The sequence below is a fragment of the Cricetulus griseus genome (genome assembly GCF_003668045.3).
Source record: "Cricetulus griseus strain 17A/GY chromosome 1 unlocalized genomic scaffold, alternate assembly CriGri-PICRH-1.0 chr1_0, whole genome shotgun sequence".
In the NCBI taxonomy this organism is placed as follows: Eukaryota; Metazoa; Chordata; class Mammalia; order Rodentia; family Cricetidae; genus Cricetulus; species Cricetulus griseus.
In genome coordinates this window covers 151814855-151828875 of record NW_023276806.1, presented here as the reverse complement: position 1 = coordinate 151828875, position 14021 = coordinate 151814855, and the positions used below count along the sequence as shown (strand labels likewise).

General features: G+C 44.3%; 1 protein-coding gene across 2 annotated transcripts in view; it reads right to left on the bottom strand.

Annotated features, from left to right (window-relative positions):
* Positions 1-419: 419 nt before the first annotated feature.
* The window catches only part of Appl2 (adaptor protein, phosphotyrosine interacting with PH domain and leucine zipper 2), a 42729-nt gene continuing 29127 nt past the window's right edge, over positions 420-14021 (bottom strand). Inside the window, exons 10-21 of one of the 2 annotated variants that reach the window (XM_027392514.2) lie at positions 11833-11991; positions 10374-10562; positions 9186-9228; positions 9050-9106; positions 8877-8965; positions 6636-6794; positions 6420-6472; positions 5027-5201; positions 3509-3545; positions 3144-3284; positions 2267-2314; positions 420-1414 (exon numbers count right to left, since the gene is read on the bottom strand). In XM_027392514.2, the coding sequence (XP_027248315.1) occupies positions 1280-1414; positions 2267-2314; positions 3144-3284; positions 3509-3545; positions 5027-5201; positions 6420-6472; positions 6636-6794; positions 8877-8965; positions 9050-9106; positions 9186-9228; positions 10374-10562; positions 11833-11991 (1285 nt within the window). In that variant the 3' untranslated portion in view covers positions 420-1279. The remainder of the gene's footprint in view (positions 1415-2266; positions 2315-3143; positions 3285-3508; positions 3546-5026; positions 5202-6419; positions 6473-6635; positions 6795-8876; positions 8966-9049; positions 9107-9185; positions 9229-10373; positions 10563-11832; positions 11992-14021) is intronic. The other variant, XM_027392515.2, reaches the window with a different exon arrangement.

Genomic DNA, 14021 nt, shown 5'->3' with positions numbered 1-14021 from the left:
TGTGTGGGTGTGTGTGGGTGTGTGTGTGTGTGTGTGTGTGTGTGTGTGTTTCCGAGACAGGGTTTCCCTGTAGCTTTGAAGCCTTTCCTAGAACTTGCTCAGTAGACCAAGTTGGACTCAATCTCAGAGGTCTGCCTGCCTCTGTCTCCCAAGTGCTGGGATTAAAGGCATGCACTACCACCACCTGAAAGCCCTGTGTGTTTTTTGGTACAGGATTTTATAGTTTAGTTTGGGCTGCTTTAAAGTTCATACATAACCCAAGCTGGCCTTGAACTCATCTTCCTTCGGCCCTGAGTGTCAAAAATTTAGGTGTGCCACTGTCACTCACATCCAGGCATGATGACACCTGTGTAACCCCAGTATTTAGTCAGAAGCAGGACTGCAGGTCCAGACTGGGCTAACCATAGTAAGCAAAGAAAGAGATAAAACAGTACATTTTTATTGCTAAATTATTACAAAGATAAGTTGATGAAGTTGGTTACAATTAAGTACGTTGCAAGATTTCAAGATCTTTATCTCTGTTTCATAATTAGCAGGGTTGGCAATTGGTCTGGGACTCTAGGAACCAGAAACATCAAGGTAAAAACAGGAACTTCACCCCGAGCCCCACTGACAGCTGAGCCTCAAGTGAGTTCTGAAAGTAATTGGTCCTTTGAGGAAGGTCTGGCTCAGAAGAAACAGGAACTAGTAGAGCTGTCCCTTCTTTACGGTGAATAGCCACAAAAAGCAGCCACTCTAAGAGGACCTGAAGCTTCTAATGAAAGATGCTTCAGAAAGGTCCAGTTGAGAACACTTACTGTCTCTGCACAGCAGTGCCATGAGGTCCAGGCAGATAAGTGGTTATAAATACATCTTTAGAATGACAGGCACTTAAAAACTATGTAAAATACAAAAATAGACCATATTAATAGGAACTATTTAGTATTTAACAAACTGAAAATCCAGGGTTTTACCATTTTAAAAAAGGATTGTAGAGACTGAAGTGATGTCATCCAAATAAAGTGAACAATGCATTTTTATAGTTCTCATTCTGGGTGCTCAACAGTACAGTCTGAAACAAAGACTTACCACAAAGCACCTAAAATAGCATTTGTAGCTGGGTACCATTTCTTACTGTTTCCCTCCCAAGTGTCTGTGTCAAGGCATCCAAGGGTACATTCCACATGTGACTGTCAGCATTCTGAAATCAGGTCAGTGTGCCTGTACGTCAGAGAAGTTGAAAACCCCTTAAGGAGGTGGCTCTCTTCCCAAGCACTCCGACCCCCGATGCCCAAGTGAGTTATGCTTCAGATTCTGCGCCTCTGTTGTCACTTGGACTGCCGCCAGTGTCATCTGGTTGATCGTTTAACAGTACATACTTTCCATCATTGGTTAGTGGTATAGACAGCATTAATTGAGCCAGTGCTTCTGGATCCTGAAGTTAAGAGAGTGTAAGAGAGGGAAAAAAGAAAAAGCTTAAGATGCACTTAAACCCTGTGGCTTGGCCTTCAGTGTTTGCTATAGCCTCATTCATCTGAAGAAACTCAAGGGACTGAGTAATGTACCCCATTTATAATCATCTTCCTCCAGAGTCTATGGGCAACCCCTTCATAAAACTTGTCTTCCACATCATTAAGTCACTTGTGTGCGCCTGCGTGCGTGCACGGAGTTGGCAAAAGCTGTGCAGGAGCCCACTGTGTATGTTTGTCTTCATATTGCTCATGGTTCCTTTTGTACAACAGTGGAATTGAATAATCAGACTGCAACAAGCCTAAGGAAAGGTTCTTTGTGGCAAGTGTGTGCACTGCTGACCTAGAACATCACATTCTAATTTGTAGCACTCCTGCCCCCATGGGGAGACTAAAGCTTAAAAATGACTGATCAATGGAAGATTGTAAGCTGTTGAATTACATGGAGGTTTCTGTTCATTTCTGTAAGTTCCTGGTTGATGGTTGTCAGTGCTGCCAGGCCTGGAACTAGGTGGTAGTGCAAGTGATAAGTACTTTGAAGTACTTTGAAGTTTGAATTGGGTATTGGGTATTGGATTTGAAAGAGAAGAACTCTAGCCAGTTTGAATGCAAGCAAGAAAGTCAGTAAAGCTGAAGCTGCAGCAGTGCTATTCTGTTACGAAGGAAGGTGTGTTACCAGATGCAGTCACCTGCTTATATGCGTCTTGTTAGAAAGCTTGAGAGAAATCCAAAACAGCACAAAATGAGTATGAGCTTTCTTTTTGAGTCTTAAAATGTCTTTTGAGTAGTTACCAAACCAATGCTAAAATGCATCTTACCTTTTGAACCTCAATAATTTCTTTCCCCAAATTAATAGCATAACATATCTGTAAAAGACAAGAGAAATGGTGTTTGGCAAAGGTAATCAGAGGTGACATCATAGAAACAGTGTGATATGAGGAACAGTGAGGCTGCTGTCTGCTAACACCCAAGATAAGACAGACTCTAGCTGCAGGAGTCTTGTTCAAAGGCACTATTTGGACATAACAGAAATACCCAGGTAAGTGAAAAAGACGTAAGTCATTCTGCTGTATACAGTTTTAGCAGGGTGTTCCCCCTGCATGTTCATGTACACACTGGTAAATCAAGTACTTGGTGGAAGGGCTGGTTTTGAGAAATCCTGAAAAAAGAACTGTTTGATGTTCTTTCCTTGGTTTCCTCTGAGACTGTTTTCTATGGTAACTTCTGCTTTAATTTGTTTAAAACAGTGGTTCTCAACATGTGGGTCTTGACCCATGAGGGGGCCAAACAACCCTTTCACAGGGGTCATCTAAGACCACTGGAAAACAGATACATTATGAATCCTAACAGCAAAATTAGTTATAAGTAGCAACAAAAGTAATTTTATAGTTGGAAGTCACCACAACATGAGGAACTGTAGTAGAGGGTCACGGCATCTGGAACGTTGAGAACCACTGCTTTAAAAGAAAAAAGGTGCATTTTAGCATTTCATGATGCTAAACAATTATATCTAGCTATTAGGGTTGTTATTTTTAGGTGGGACCTTCCCAGAAGGTATTACTGTCTGAATGTCTGGATAGAGACATGTATAATTAACCAGATAGATATTCAGAAGGATAGTGAAACCCCATGCCCATTAAAGACAGCCTTACAAAGGTGTGTAGGAGGGAAGAGACTGACAGACAGACAAGACACCTTTTCGCCTTCTGAGTTGCTTTCAAAAATGTACGTGCTCAGGGACTCTTCTCCTGTGGACTCCGGTAATCTGATGACAAAGCCAACCAGTCTTTTGTTTTCTTGATGAGCAGCAAACTGTGTGACACTGGTAAGTTCAAACTTGCGGAGGTGAGGGAGACAGGACAGGGGACAGAATGAATAACCATACAACTGTAACTTAAAACCAGCTTAACTGTTCTCTATGGAAGAGTTGAAGAAGGCTGTATTATAGGGGACAGGACAGTCATGCAACTTGGCAAATTATCATATGCCTGGGCTGGGTCTCCAGGGGCAGAGGAGAAATGAGGTGTAATCGTAAACATTAAGACGTAGCAGGTACTTACACAGGCCCTTGACACTTGAGTCTGAGGGTCTATCAACCTGAAATTGTAAGAGACTCACTATTACACACGTTGGTCACACACCCTCAGAAGAGTTTATAGGTCACCGTGAAATCATACTAATGTCCCATATATGAAAAGCAAGGCCTGGTTCAGGGAAACATGACAGTCCTAGGTGAACCTGGGGTGTGTTTTCTATCTTTGCTGAACTGGTGTGTTAAAACCAAGGTACCAGGTCTGGAAGCTTCCACAGCAAATAGAACATAAGTCCGTGGGATTCAGCATTGGTTTCTGTAGTTCTGAGGTCTATAGAACATGGGTGGATTGTGTCCTGTGTGACCGTCTTCCATATAGACACTAACCAGCAACTTTAATTGCCCTGAAGTACTGAAACACTTTCCAACATGTCACTCTGAGAAAAAGAAGGAATGGTGAGAGGGCAGTGAAGGGTTTTGAATAACCGGTGGTGGTTATGCCTCTAAAGGCCACTAAGGGATCTGGGAATGGTGCAGTGGATAAGAGCAGTTGCTCTGTGACAACCCCCAGCATCCATGTTCAAAGCCAGGTGTGGTTGCATGGGGCAGGATCTAGGGAGCCTGCTGCCAGCTCATTGAGATTTAATGACCCATAGAAGTCCACCAACCACACTGAGAAGATTGAGAAGAGACAGGTGAAACTGACTGAATTCAGTATCTGTTACCAGTTAGACATGTAATGAAGCTAAAAACATAGGATTACAAGTGCATCCCACTGATGCTAGAAACATATCTGTTCCAGATAAGTAGGCATCGTATGTTCTGTGGCTGCAGATTGACTCTAAGCCTGTGCTTGGAGCCTGACTTCATGGGCACCTGCTTAGTAGGATGGACAACCTAATCTGAAAACTCTAATTGGAAATGTGTGGATATGATACCACAGTGAAAAGTCCACACTATGAACCCTTGTTTCTTGTACAAGATAATTAAACATACTGTGTACAGTAACATTGCTCGTAGGCTATTTGTGTAGAGCACAAATCTTACGTGTAAATTTGGGCCCCATCCCCAAGCTATCTGATGTAAAAATTTGAAAAAAAAAAAAAAAAACAAAAAAAAACAGGTAAGGAGTACTCCATCTATAATCACTAACAACAGGAATCTTTTATTTCTTGTTTGTTGTTGTTGTTGTTTCAAGACAGGGTTTTTCTGTATAGCAATGCTGGCTGTCCTGGGACTCACTCTGTAGACCAGGCTGGCCTCGAACTCAGATCTGCCTGCCTCTGCCTCCCGAGTAATGGGATTAAAGATGTGTTCCACCACACCTGCCTAATAATAGGAATCTTAAAACAGGGTTCTTTCCGGCTTCAGTCCTGCTCCAGTCTCCCATATGCTGGTTACACCCAACCAGTTCTTGCTAAGAATGTATCTTTTATTCTAAATATCCATGTGCATAAAGGATGTAAGTAGAAACATTAGCACTACCATTGCACATGGGTAAATATTCCTTACACAGGCAATCAGGTCTGAAGTGAACTGAAGGTACCTCAGAGTTTGACTGGTAACCATCAGATGGGATTCCGTCATTCGGAAGATGTTATGAATAGCTCGAGCAGCCAGTACTTGTCTCATTGCTTCATAAATCACTTCTGTAGTGTGGTCTGTCTTAACTGCCATTGATCCCAAAAACCGAACGATGAACATCTGCTGCAAAAGAGAATCTGCAAGAGAACACACTCCACTCAGGATCACATTAACATGCTGACATACAACCAACACCAGGAGCCTGAGAGCAGGGGAAGACCTGGCTGGGTCTTAGTCACTTGTTTGTCTGAGACAAGGTTTCTCTGTGTAGCCTGGCTGTCCTGGAACTCGCTCTGTAGAGCAGGCTGACCTTGAACTCAATGAGATCAGCCTGCTTCTGCCTCCCTAGTGCTGGGATTAAAGGCATGCTCCACTGAACCTAGGTCTGGAGTTTCTTTTGATTTATAGTTTTATTTATTTGAGGCAGGGTCATGCTATGTAGACTAGGTTGGTCTTTAACTCAGTGACTCCTCTGTCACCCTTTTCAGTTCTGTTTACCCTAATTTTTTTTAAGGTTTATTTTACATTTATATAAGGTTTTGCTTGCATGTATGTATGCACCATGTATATGCCTGTGGAAGCCAGAGATGGTATCACATCCCTGAGTTGGAGTTACAGGCAGTCATAAGCGGGCTACATAGGTGCTGAGAACCAAACCCAATTTGGGGTCCTCTACAAGAACACTAAATGCTCTTAACTGCTGAGTCCTCTCTCCAGCTCTGTTTGTGCAAATTTAAAATATAATTTTATGTGTATATGTATGTGCACCTCTGCATGTCTGGTGCATGTAGAGTCTAGAAGAGGGTGTTGTATCTTCTAGACTGGGGTTACAAATGGTTATGAACTGCCATGTGGATAATGGGAATTGAACTGAACCCTAGGTCTTCTGTAAGAGCAGCAAATGATCCCTGAGCCATCTTTCCAGCTATTTCTTGTCCTCTGCAAATTCTTAAGTATTATTAAACATAAGGGGAGTCATTGGAAAGAGTTCCATCCTACTGACAGTCTAAGATTTCAAATTATGCTTAACTGAATTAGGCCTTGCGCTCAGTAATCCTCCTGTCTCAGCCTCCCTAAAGATAATTACAGATGTTTGCTACCATCTCAGCTCTCAAGATTCTATTTTAATTATGACCATTGTTTCCTCTTTGAAAATCTACTTTATATTTAGATGTGATCATTTTCTGGGCAGGAAGGGGCATGTATGGCAAAAACTAAGACCCTTCCCCTCTGTCCAGGTTTTCCTAGAACATACTGGAGGGTCAAATCTGAATTCCTATATTACACCTTAGCTCTAGCACAAGACCTCTCACCCCCAGGGGTCAATGAGTAAGAAAACAAGACTTGACACTTACCTTCTGCTTCAGGGAATGACTCATCCTCCATCTCGCCAAAAGGGTTGGTACGCCTAGGAGAACAGCCAGATGTCAGCAGTCCTGACAGAGGTGGGGGGCGGGCTGCCAAGAGTGCCACACTTGTACCCTTAGGTCAGAGTAGTAGTGTTTGGTGGTGGGTGAGTAAAGACAAAGTGGCTTTCACTTTCCCAGACAGCTAGCTCCCTCAGGTCATACCTGCTGCCCCTGTTCTGGTCAAGGAATTCTGTTGCAGGAAGTACAATATCAAACTGAATGGGTGTCCCAGGTGCAATCAGTTCCTCTGTTTCAGGAACTCTGCCTGCTGCTTTGGGAACAATCTTGTCATTCTCTGTGTCTGAATTTCTCATGTTTTGACTAAAATATAAAAGAGAAGAAAATTGAATAAATTTAGTCACTTGTTTAATGCTGATACTACTTTTACATATTGAAATATGAGGGAGCCTTCAACCATTCTCAGTCCATTCTACAAATAAGCTTGATTCAACTTTGCATCCTTGGCTAAAGCCCTTCACCTCTTTACTACCTCCAGTCCCTCTATTGCTGAACATTCCGGGCAGTGTTAGGACTTAAGACTTGAAACTGTGGGCAGCTCACATTTATACACTGACACAGTAGGTATTGGAAACATGTTAGCTGAAAGAACAAACATCTGGACCTGACATTTCATTGCAACCTGGCTGTAATTACCTAAAACACCCCTCCTTTCCACTCACCCAATACACCGTCCACTTGAGACAGCAAACATACTATGTGTTCTTGTTTCTGTATAGCACAATTCCAACTCTCCCTCAAGCAGCTCAAATTTCCACCAACTAAGCCAGCTGTACCTTCTCTGAATTCTGTGATAACTTCTCAGTAAGTCACAGCCTCCTAAGCACTGTACTGTGGCCCACATGTATCTATAGAGACATCAATAAAAGCAGTGCACCCCCCTTGTAGCCTGTCCTACACTGTTAAAATGCTGTGATTTAACTTTATAAAAATCCTTAAGGTAGCCAGGTGTTGGTGGCGCATGCCTTTAATCCCAGCACTCGGGAGGCAGAGGTAGGCGGATCTCTGTGAGTTCGAGGCCAGCCTGGTCTCCAGAACGAATGCCAGGATAGGCTCCAAAGCTACACAGAGAAACCCTGTCTTGAAAAACAAAAAAACAAAAAAGAAATCTTTACGGTATAGTGCAAACTCCTTCAAAGGGCATGTGATGTTACAACATTTCTGTTCCTTACAGCACCTGGACCATAAGTCCTAGGTGATCTTTTCACTTGTTATTTTTATATCAACGTTTTCTGGTTTCTCAAACCTGGCAATAACTGAATACTGTATGGAAACTGCAATGGTTATGTGACAGTGAAATGTGACTAGAAACAAATACACAGCTTGGAGACAGTCCTGTTGCTCCACCGACCCCTCCTATCCAGTTCATCCTATGGATGATGCAGAATGATTTCTGTAAACCTGGTTCTGACTGTCACCTCATTTCTCAATCCCTCCAGTTCCGTCCCACTGCCTGTAATTTCTGAGTGGGGAGTACCAAGACTTTTACAATGACTCAAATGTATCTAGTGGCCTTACCTACCACCCTTTCTCAAGTACCTAATGCCAAGTGCATGAACCCCAGGAAGCTACATAATTAAAGAGTTTTCTAAGCACTTCCTTTTAGACCATTAAGTATTTGTAGAACATCTGATGGAGTTCTTTCTACCATGCCACTAAAAGAAACAAATAGAATTGATTTTAATATGCCCCTTGATGCCATTAACACAAGTAAGACTTCCTTCTACTACCTAGTTAACTGCTTGAAAACTCCCATTGAGACAAATGTAGGCATCCTAGAATACATCTGTAAACAGTACCCAAAGGAAAAGCTGTATGCATATTCAGTTAATGAAAATAGCAAAACCAGATTGACAGAGGATGCCCAGAATTCCAGCACTTGGGAGGCCAAGGCAAGGAGGTCTGCTGGAACTCTGAGGCCAGCCCAGGTGGTATAATGTGATGACCTCACCCCACATCCCAACAAAACAGCAAACAGACAGGTCAATACTCAATGCTAACAAAGAACTGGTAGACCTACTACAAGAATTATGACAATGTAGTAATGTAAGTAAAAACTTAGTAGATACATACACATGTGAAAGGAAATGTGCAGGAAAGGCTCAGCCAGTAACATGGACACACAGAAGGTGACTAGGGTTACAGTGCTGAGGGGCTGACAAGGTGTATGTCTGTTGTACTAAGGTCTGGCCCTGTGGACCTCAACAGGGACACTTAAGTTAGTTTGAATACTGGCTCCACCCCTCGTCTGCTGTGGATATGGGCATATTACTATTTCTGGTCCCACACAGGGTGCTATGGAATCCTTGGGGGTTGTGAAGGTTAAGAACAACTCATTTCAAATTCCTAACACAGTTTGGTAGTTTTTCCTTATCCTTTAGTTACCTGGAGCAAAAGCTTTCTTGTTTTTTCCCAAAGCTTGTAATTGGAGTCACTGCCTGAAGAGCCGTCTGGTTCAGCTTGATGGCTACTGCCTACATGTAAGCCACAGGACACACAGGCTCAGTCCAGGAAGGGATGCCTACCTTGCAGGTGGAGTGCAGGCAGGTATTAATTACCTCTGGGTTGTCTGTCAGGTAGATCTGCCTGGAGATGTTGTTTATTGCACATATCCACTGTGGAGGACATTAGAAAGAATACTGAATCCCAGTTCCTCAACACAGGAGAACAGAGGTAGGACAGACAAAGCTTTACCTCTTCGTATTCCTTTCTGCTCTCTGCCTGGAGAATTATTCCCCTGAAACAAACAAGATAGCATCAGTGCTTCCCCAGGTTGGGACCCAGGAAATGTTCATTAGAACAACTTGGCATCAGGAAAGCAGCATGGGATGCAAGGGAAACGGGGCTGTAGGCTTGAACCTTCCACATTATCTCTAAGCCTTGTTCTCTATATGAGAAGGCTGGACTTGGATCATCTAGTCTAGGACTACAGTACTAGACTACAGTAAGAACTGTCTTGATGTTCTTCTTAAATGATCCAAGGCACCAAGATATTACCCGCCCCTGCTCCAGCTTTCTTTGAGGGAGGACCTAGCATGTATCAAAGCATTCAAAGTCTGTATACTGAAGGCATTCCACCTTTCTGATGGCCTTAGTTCTTTCAGGGGCTCTCTGTGGCAGAGGGAACACAGATGTCATCTCTGTATCTGGGAAGATTCAGGCCCAGGGGTGTTTAGAACTACCTGGGACCACTAGAATCTGGGCATCTTAGTCCTGAGCCACTGGCCATTATCAGAGGAAGAACTGCCTAACTGCTCTACTAACTTGGGGAAGGGATGGCCCATAGGCTCCCCCCATTCCCACTACCACTCTCCAAGCAGGCAAAGCCTGAGGTATTTCCTAGGATTGAGAACCCTAAAACTGAATCCACTGTTCTACACAAGATGGTAACCACTGGGATGGGACCTACTGTGATAACCCAGGCTACATTTTCAGGTATGACCTTTGGATCCATAAGGTCTCAAGGTGTGGGGATAGTGTGGCTAAATGACTTCTGTAGAAAATGTACTGCTCACACTTCCTGTCCCAGATGTAAAATGGTCCTGTTGGACAGTTTCCTGCCTGCTCTCCTTAGCCTTGCCCTGAAACAGGACTCCCAGCTTTCTCTCAGATCTCTGCTGGGAAGCACCTGCTACATCTGTCTTGTACACATCATCTTTCCTCCCAAGACACAGCTGGATCCTCATGGGGGCTCCTGAATAAGGTGAGCTGGGTTCCAGTGGTCACTGCATCTGTTTACAGAGAACATAAAACCATCCTTGGGAAGAACAAGACCTGCAATGTGGCCTCTCCCATGGATGACTGGCACATGGGAACTAGAGCTAGCAGCCTTCAGTAGGGGCGATTCCTATACTGTCCTCCCAAATAAGACACGAGGCATACGGTTTTCCACTGGGTGTGGAGATCTGGAAGCAGTATCGTCGGTCTTCACAATCCACTGCCATCACAGAGCAGTTGTCCAGGTCCTGAATCAAGCCTCCAGCCACGGCTCCCCTGGGCTGGCACATGAGGTTCCCGCCTTGGGTGAAGAAGTACAGCCTCTCCCATGTGGTGGTGACCAGTCCCGTCTTGCTGTGGAAATTGCATGTGAATGTCCATAAGCAGTAGGACATGGGAACAGCCCCTCCATACCATGCTACCTGTTCTTAGGAACTGGCACATTTTAGAAATGTCTGCATTAGAATAAAATTTTGAAACTGACTAGCGGCAGAAAGAGTTTAGCTTGAGTCACAGGGAAGACAGCTCTGTTACCGTGAGGAATGACAGCACCATTGCCAGCTATGCAAGCACATATGCCTACTGTTGGCTTGCAAACCCACCAACCCTAACTAGAATCTGCCCATCACTACTGGGGGTTGAAACCTGTGTCATTTCTCTAGGATGTAGAACCAAACTGCTCTGATTGTACCAGTCATCAGGATTACATTGCCTCTCTCCTGATCCTGGGGGCTTTGACTGGAGGACATCCTCATTGGGTGGACTGTATACGAGAGGAAAATGCAACTTCTTAGCAAACATGTCAAAACTGGGGAGTAGCTTTTTTTGCTTGTGTGTGTGTGTGTTTTTTTTTTTTTTTTTTTTTTTTTTTTTTTTGTCCTATAGAACTATGGGGACATTGAGCTTACAGTCTCACACTGACAGGCCTGGGAGAGGCTTTACCCACAGAAAAGAAGTTGGCAAGTCCTCAGATAAGCCTAGTGATAGACATGGTTTACTATTTACTAAATAGCAACTACGCACAAGGCACTATGCGTCTTGCTCCAATAATTAGGTTTTTTTTTTTTTTTTTGGGCAACTGCTAGCATTGGAGGGCCCCACATACACTAGAATCTTATTCAACAGCAGTGAAGTAGGAGTCATTCACCAATACCAGTGTGTTCCACACATGACAGCTGCAGCCTCTTGGGGTCTTAGAAGCAATTAAACCTTCTATATCTTTTATTCCAGATAGACATTTAAAGACATGATTGAGACAGGTATAATTCAATCTGGAGAGATCTAACTGACTCTGGCTCCTTGCCTCAGCATGGGTCTCTACTGCAATGCTCTTATCTTTCAGCCAGCAGGGCCCAAGGGCTATAACTCTAAATAGCCTGGAATGACAACATTTAAATGACAAGGGTGGCCTGCAGCACCTGGAGTCCAAGGCACTGGCTCCAGGTTCTTAGGGCTCAGTTTTTAGCTTTGTCTTAGTGTAGCTTGGAACTTGGGCCCCAGAAGCTTCCCACATTCAGGGTTGTGGCTCACCATTACCCACGAGCCTTACTGGTCACATGAGAAAGCTTCTAGGGTCATCTCCCGGGGAAAGCTGAGTTTAGCAAAGGCTACATGGCATTCTCACTTTCTGAGATTGAGGTAGCCAGCCTTCTGGATGAGGTTCCTGTTGATCTGTGGTGTGGCCACATCAATGTCCGGAGTGTAAACAGATTCATCTACTGAAAGCAACTCCTGCTGGGACACCCGCATCTGGTCTGCCTCGGCTTCCAGTTCCACCTGAATGCTTAAGACAGAAGGTTCCAGGTCAGTCACTCTCCACAGGCCAACTCATCACTCCTAAGCCACAATGCCACTGATGCTTCCTACATCACAGATGGAGCTACCAGCTTCCCATGTAGCACAGCTCTCTGCCCTCTATGTATGACCAGAAAGCCACATTAGCAAAAGTGGTGTATGCCTACTGTTGTAAGATAGAACTGGTTCAAGGTACCATGCTCAGATCTGCTAACACAGATCATAGAGACCGCTCTGGGAACCCATCCTCAAGGTAACACACAGGCAACCTACCAAAGACCCTAAGGAAAGGGGCCAGTGACCAGGTTCTGATGTGACAGCACTGGCTTCACATGCTGTATGGTGGTGTGCAGAAAACTTGGGACTTTTACCTCAAACAGGAGCTATTCTTTTGGCCTCACCAGACTCTACTGGTGACAGATGAAGGTTGTAAAAGTCTAGGACAGAAATTCCCAGGTGACCCACACATCTGAGAATGCCAACTAGAAATAAGGAGTCCACTTCACATGAGGTTACACAAGAAGACAGAACCATGGCGGGCAGAAGGAACCAGGCAGACATGTGGCAAAGTCACACTGACCACTTTCTCAAGGTCAGTGCCTCAGGATTTTCTCTTCTCTCAGCTTGGCTATTCCATCTGCTCTCAGTTGTCAAGGTGACATTTGAATGGACTGGGTACTTCTCTCATCATGTAGACCAGGCTGGCCTCAACTCACAGAGATCCACCTGGCTATGCTTCCCAAGTGCTGGGATTAAAGGTGTGTGGGCCACACCCAGGCAAGGTGAAGAATGGAGTAAGAGGAAAAGCACAGTGCAGGGCTCTAAAGGAAGCAGTAGACAGACCCCTGAGGTTCTCCAGCTTCTGTGGATAATCTTTTAGTACACTGTGAAGAAGTGTCACTCTGATTGGCTTAATAAACAGCTGAATGGCCAATTGCTAGGCAGGATTTCCAGGCACAGGATGCTGGGTAGAAAGGCAAAGACAAAAGCAGATATGGAGGAAGCAGGAAAGCTGATGGACAGTATACAGATGAGGGAAACGTGCCTCAGGGCAGAACATAGATTAATAGAAATGGGTTAATTTAAGTTGTAAAAGCTAGCTAAAAGAAGCCTAAGCTATGACACAGTTTTCATACTTAATAAGTCCCTGTGTCATGATTTGTGAGCTGGGAGCCCAAAGAAAAATCCAATTACAGGTAAGAGTAGCTTCTTGAAAGAGGACTGTCCCCTCAGAGATGCTCATGTGCACCAGTGTGACATCTGGCACACAATCCAGGGAGGTTTTAGTAGCTGCTTTGCTGAGAATCCTAAACCAATCGGAAGCTTAGGACTGCAAAGCAAATAGTAGCAAAGTAACTGCTTTCAGTCGTTTCTCTCCAGAGCTGACACAAATGCTCTGCATCACCATGGTGTTAAGGACCACACCCTGCATCACCATGGGGTTAAGGACCAGACTCTACATCACCATGGGGTTACGGACTAAAACACCCTAGCTCTTCAGGATGGCTGGGAACCATGCTGCCCTTGCTGGACATCAGCTGGGTTCTGAGAACATGTGAGCACTTAGGGTACCTGTGTCCTCCTATAGGAGTACAAACATTGAGTGCCAGCACCAGCTGATGCCTGAGGCATCCTGTGGTTGGGCTATGTCTGCATACAACATGGCAGCAGAACACCCTCATGCCTGGAGAATAATGGTGACTTTTACTCGCTGGCATGAAATTTAAGTCCTAAGAAAATTAACTTTCTGCCAGGAATAGTGATGCACACCTTTAATCTCAACACATGGGAGGCAAAGGCCAGCAGATCTCTGTGAGTTTGAGGCCATCCAGAGCTGCAAAATGAGGCCCTGACTACAAAACAAAACAAAACTCAGACTTGAGAGATGAGAGAGAATGGGCCCTTGTGCAGAGTAACAGGTTCTGTACTGTCCTCTAACATTCTCAGGGACAAAACAAATTACAAGGGAGAAAGTGAAGTGGATTTCACAAATTGCTTCCTAGCATCATCTTAAGTCTG